Source organism: Pteropus vampyrus, unplaced genomic scaffold (assembly GCF_000151845.1).
Source record: "Pteropus vampyrus isolate Shadow unplaced genomic scaffold, Pvam_2.0 Scaffold194, whole genome shotgun sequence".
Lineage (NCBI taxonomy): Eukaryota > Metazoa > Chordata > Mammalia > Chiroptera > Pteropodidae > Pteropus > Pteropus vampyrus.
The window spans coordinates 765,851-768,496 of NW_011888975.1; the positions used below are offsets into that span (position 1 = coordinate 765,851).

A 2,646-nucleotide genomic window follows, 5' to 3' on the forward strand; every position below is an offset into this window, starting at 1 on the left:
AAGTTACCCAAGCAGTTCGAATCTCGGCCCTTTTACTGGTTAAAGTGGGACTAGTACTAACTTGCCAGCTTGTGGAGATGAACGAAGCCATGTAAGGCACTTGGCACATAGTAGGCACTCAATAAGTGACAGCTAACAGATGGCTGGTGTTATCCAAGGCATGATCATTTAAAATCCGAGAGGCAATTTTAATATCCATAATTGTAAGCCGGCCACTACATGTATTTTGCTCAGCCTTTTAATAGACCGATTTCCTCCCATCGGATTTAATCGTATTCTTGACCTTCACCTGGTCTCTCTCTCTCTCTCTCTAGGAACTTGGCTGTAGTGTCCAGCCTCAGAGAAGAACTCATCTCTTGCAGGCCTAGGCTGGGTTGCTGCCTTTGCAAACAAGGTGAGGTTGCAACCAGAACACAGCATGGAATTTCCAGAGCAGTCTCACTTCAAAGCTTTATGAAGAACGAGAACCACATGAACTTCTGCAAGGGATACTGAACTGGCCTGAGTTTGAGGGAAAGGATAATGTGTGCCCAGCCGGTCGCTAACACCAAGGAGATCCGGTGGCAGAAGGTCTTGTATGAGCGACAGCCCTTTCCCGATAACTATGTGGACCGGCGGTTCCTGGAGGAGCTCCGGAAGAACATCTACGCCCGGAAGTACCGATACTGGGCCGTGGTGTTTGAGTCCAGCGTGGTCATCCAGCAGCTGTGCAGCGTCTGTGTGTTTGTGGTCATCTGGTGGTATATGGACGAGGGCCTTCTGGCCCCCCAGTGGCTTTTCGGGACCGGCCTGGCATCTTCCCTGATCGGCTACATCTTGTTTGATCTCATCGATGGAGGTGAGGGCCGGAGGAGGAGCGGGCGGACCCGGTGGGCCGACCTGAAGAGCGCCCTCGTCTTCATCACCTTCACGTACGGGTTTTCGCCGGTACTGAAGACCCTGACGGAGTCCGTCAGCACGGACACCGTCTACGCCATGTCCGTCTTCATGCTCCTGGGCCACCTCATCTTCTTCGACTATGGAGCCAACGCCGCCATCGTGTCCAGCACGTTGTCCTTGAACATGGCCATCTTTGCTTCTGTCTGCCTGGCCTCACGCCTGCCCCGGACCCTGCATGCTTTCATCATGGTGACATTCGCCATCCAGATTTTCGCCCTGTGGCCCATGTTACAGAAGAAGCTGAAGGCGTGTACTCCCCGCAGCTACGTGGGGGTCACACTGCTTTTCGCCTTTTCAGCCTTGGGGGGCCTGCTGTCCATCAGTGCTGTGGGCGCCGTCCTCTTCGCCCTGCTGCTGGTGTCCATCTCCTGTCTCTGCCCTTTCTACCTCATTCGCCTGCAGCTGTTCAAGGAGAACATCCACGGGCCTTGGGACGAGGCTGAGATCAAAGAAGACTTGTCTCGGTTCCTCAGCTAGGTTAGGGACCCCCGTTCCATTCCTGCAGCCTGGCAGGCGGGCCTCCCAGCGAGTAAGGTCTGAGGGCGGGGTCCATTCTGGAAGCAGCAGACCGATGTGGGTGGGGGAACGGAGGCCAAAGGCTTGGCTGGTGAAGGTGCTCATCCCTTCTGTTATTTGCTGGGTGAGAACTTTCTGGGGCCCTCAGGGGTGACTGCATCCTGTTCATTATTCACCTTAACAGCTGAAGTGATGTGGTTTCTATTTATTAAAAAATAACAACATATCCATCAAATTGTCTCATGATTTTTCTTTAAGCAAAAGGCAGACAAAGGGGCGTGGAGAATGGAGAGAGAGAGAGAGAGAGAGAGTGTGTGTGTGTGTGTGTGTGTGTAGGCACTTCTCTTTTTCCATGTGCTAACACAGGGTCTATTCTCTAGAGCTCAGATCCTGGAACGCTTAATGCCATGTCCAGTATTGTTGCATAAAAACAGAACCGGTCACTTAACCTTGACTCAGTTTCTGCTTAGCGAAGCAAGTATTTAAGGAACTGCAAGGGCGTGTGCTCTGTCGTAATACACTAAAGAGGCGACAGATGGTTTGGGCAAGGTGGCAGAGGCCTGTAGGAGCCAGGTCGGCGACATGAGCCAGTGGAACAAGCACAGCTGACTGACGGCTGTGCACCCCGTCCGGTGACAGCTGCCCCTCTGCTCCAGCTGAACGCTTCCAGTCAGAATTGGGCCTGGCTTCGGACCGCCAGGTAGAACTCTAAACTAAAGCCTGGTAACTGTAATTGTGATTTTTAATGTGAAATCCGAGTTGTAGATGCTGCCATTTAAATCGGGCTCGAAACACCTGCATGCAAAACGTGCCTGGCACGTGGGAGCTCTAGCACAGTGCTGGAGAGTGTATGATCGGAGCTCGGGGCTGTGGGGACGTGAGGGAAAGTTGGAGTGGGAGGTCTGGATGTTCAGAAGATGTCAGAATGTTCAGGAGTTTGGGTTTCCTCCTGCAGGGGACAGGCGGCAGTCCCGCTGAGGTAAGGGGGTGGCACATGACCAGATCGTGGCCTAGTTACTTAACTGCCCCATGACTCAGTTTTATCACCTGGAAAGTGGAAATGAAATCTCTGCCTCTGTGATCGTGATGATTCAATGAGACACACGCAAAGCACGCTGAAGGAGGCTGGACACAGCACCGCATTCGGGTTAGCCAGTATTACTGTTACCGTTAGGAAGACTCGGGGCCAGC

At 52.8% G+C, this 2,646-nt stretch overlaps 1 protein-coding gene across 1 annotated transcript; it reads left to right on the forward strand.

Annotated features, from left to right (window-relative positions):
- The first annotated feature begins 6 nt into the window (after positions 1 to 6).
- Positions 7 to 1,690, forward strand: PIGC (phosphatidylinositol glycan anchor biosynthesis class C). Its single transcript, XM_011371702.2, has one exon. The coding sequence runs from the start codon at positions 523 to 525 to the stop codon at positions 1,414 to 1,416; it is 894 nt and encodes a 297-aa protein (XP_011370004.1). The 5' UTR covers positions 7 to 522; the 3' UTR covers positions 1,417 to 1,690.
- Positions 1,691 to 2,646: the final 956 nt, after the last annotated feature.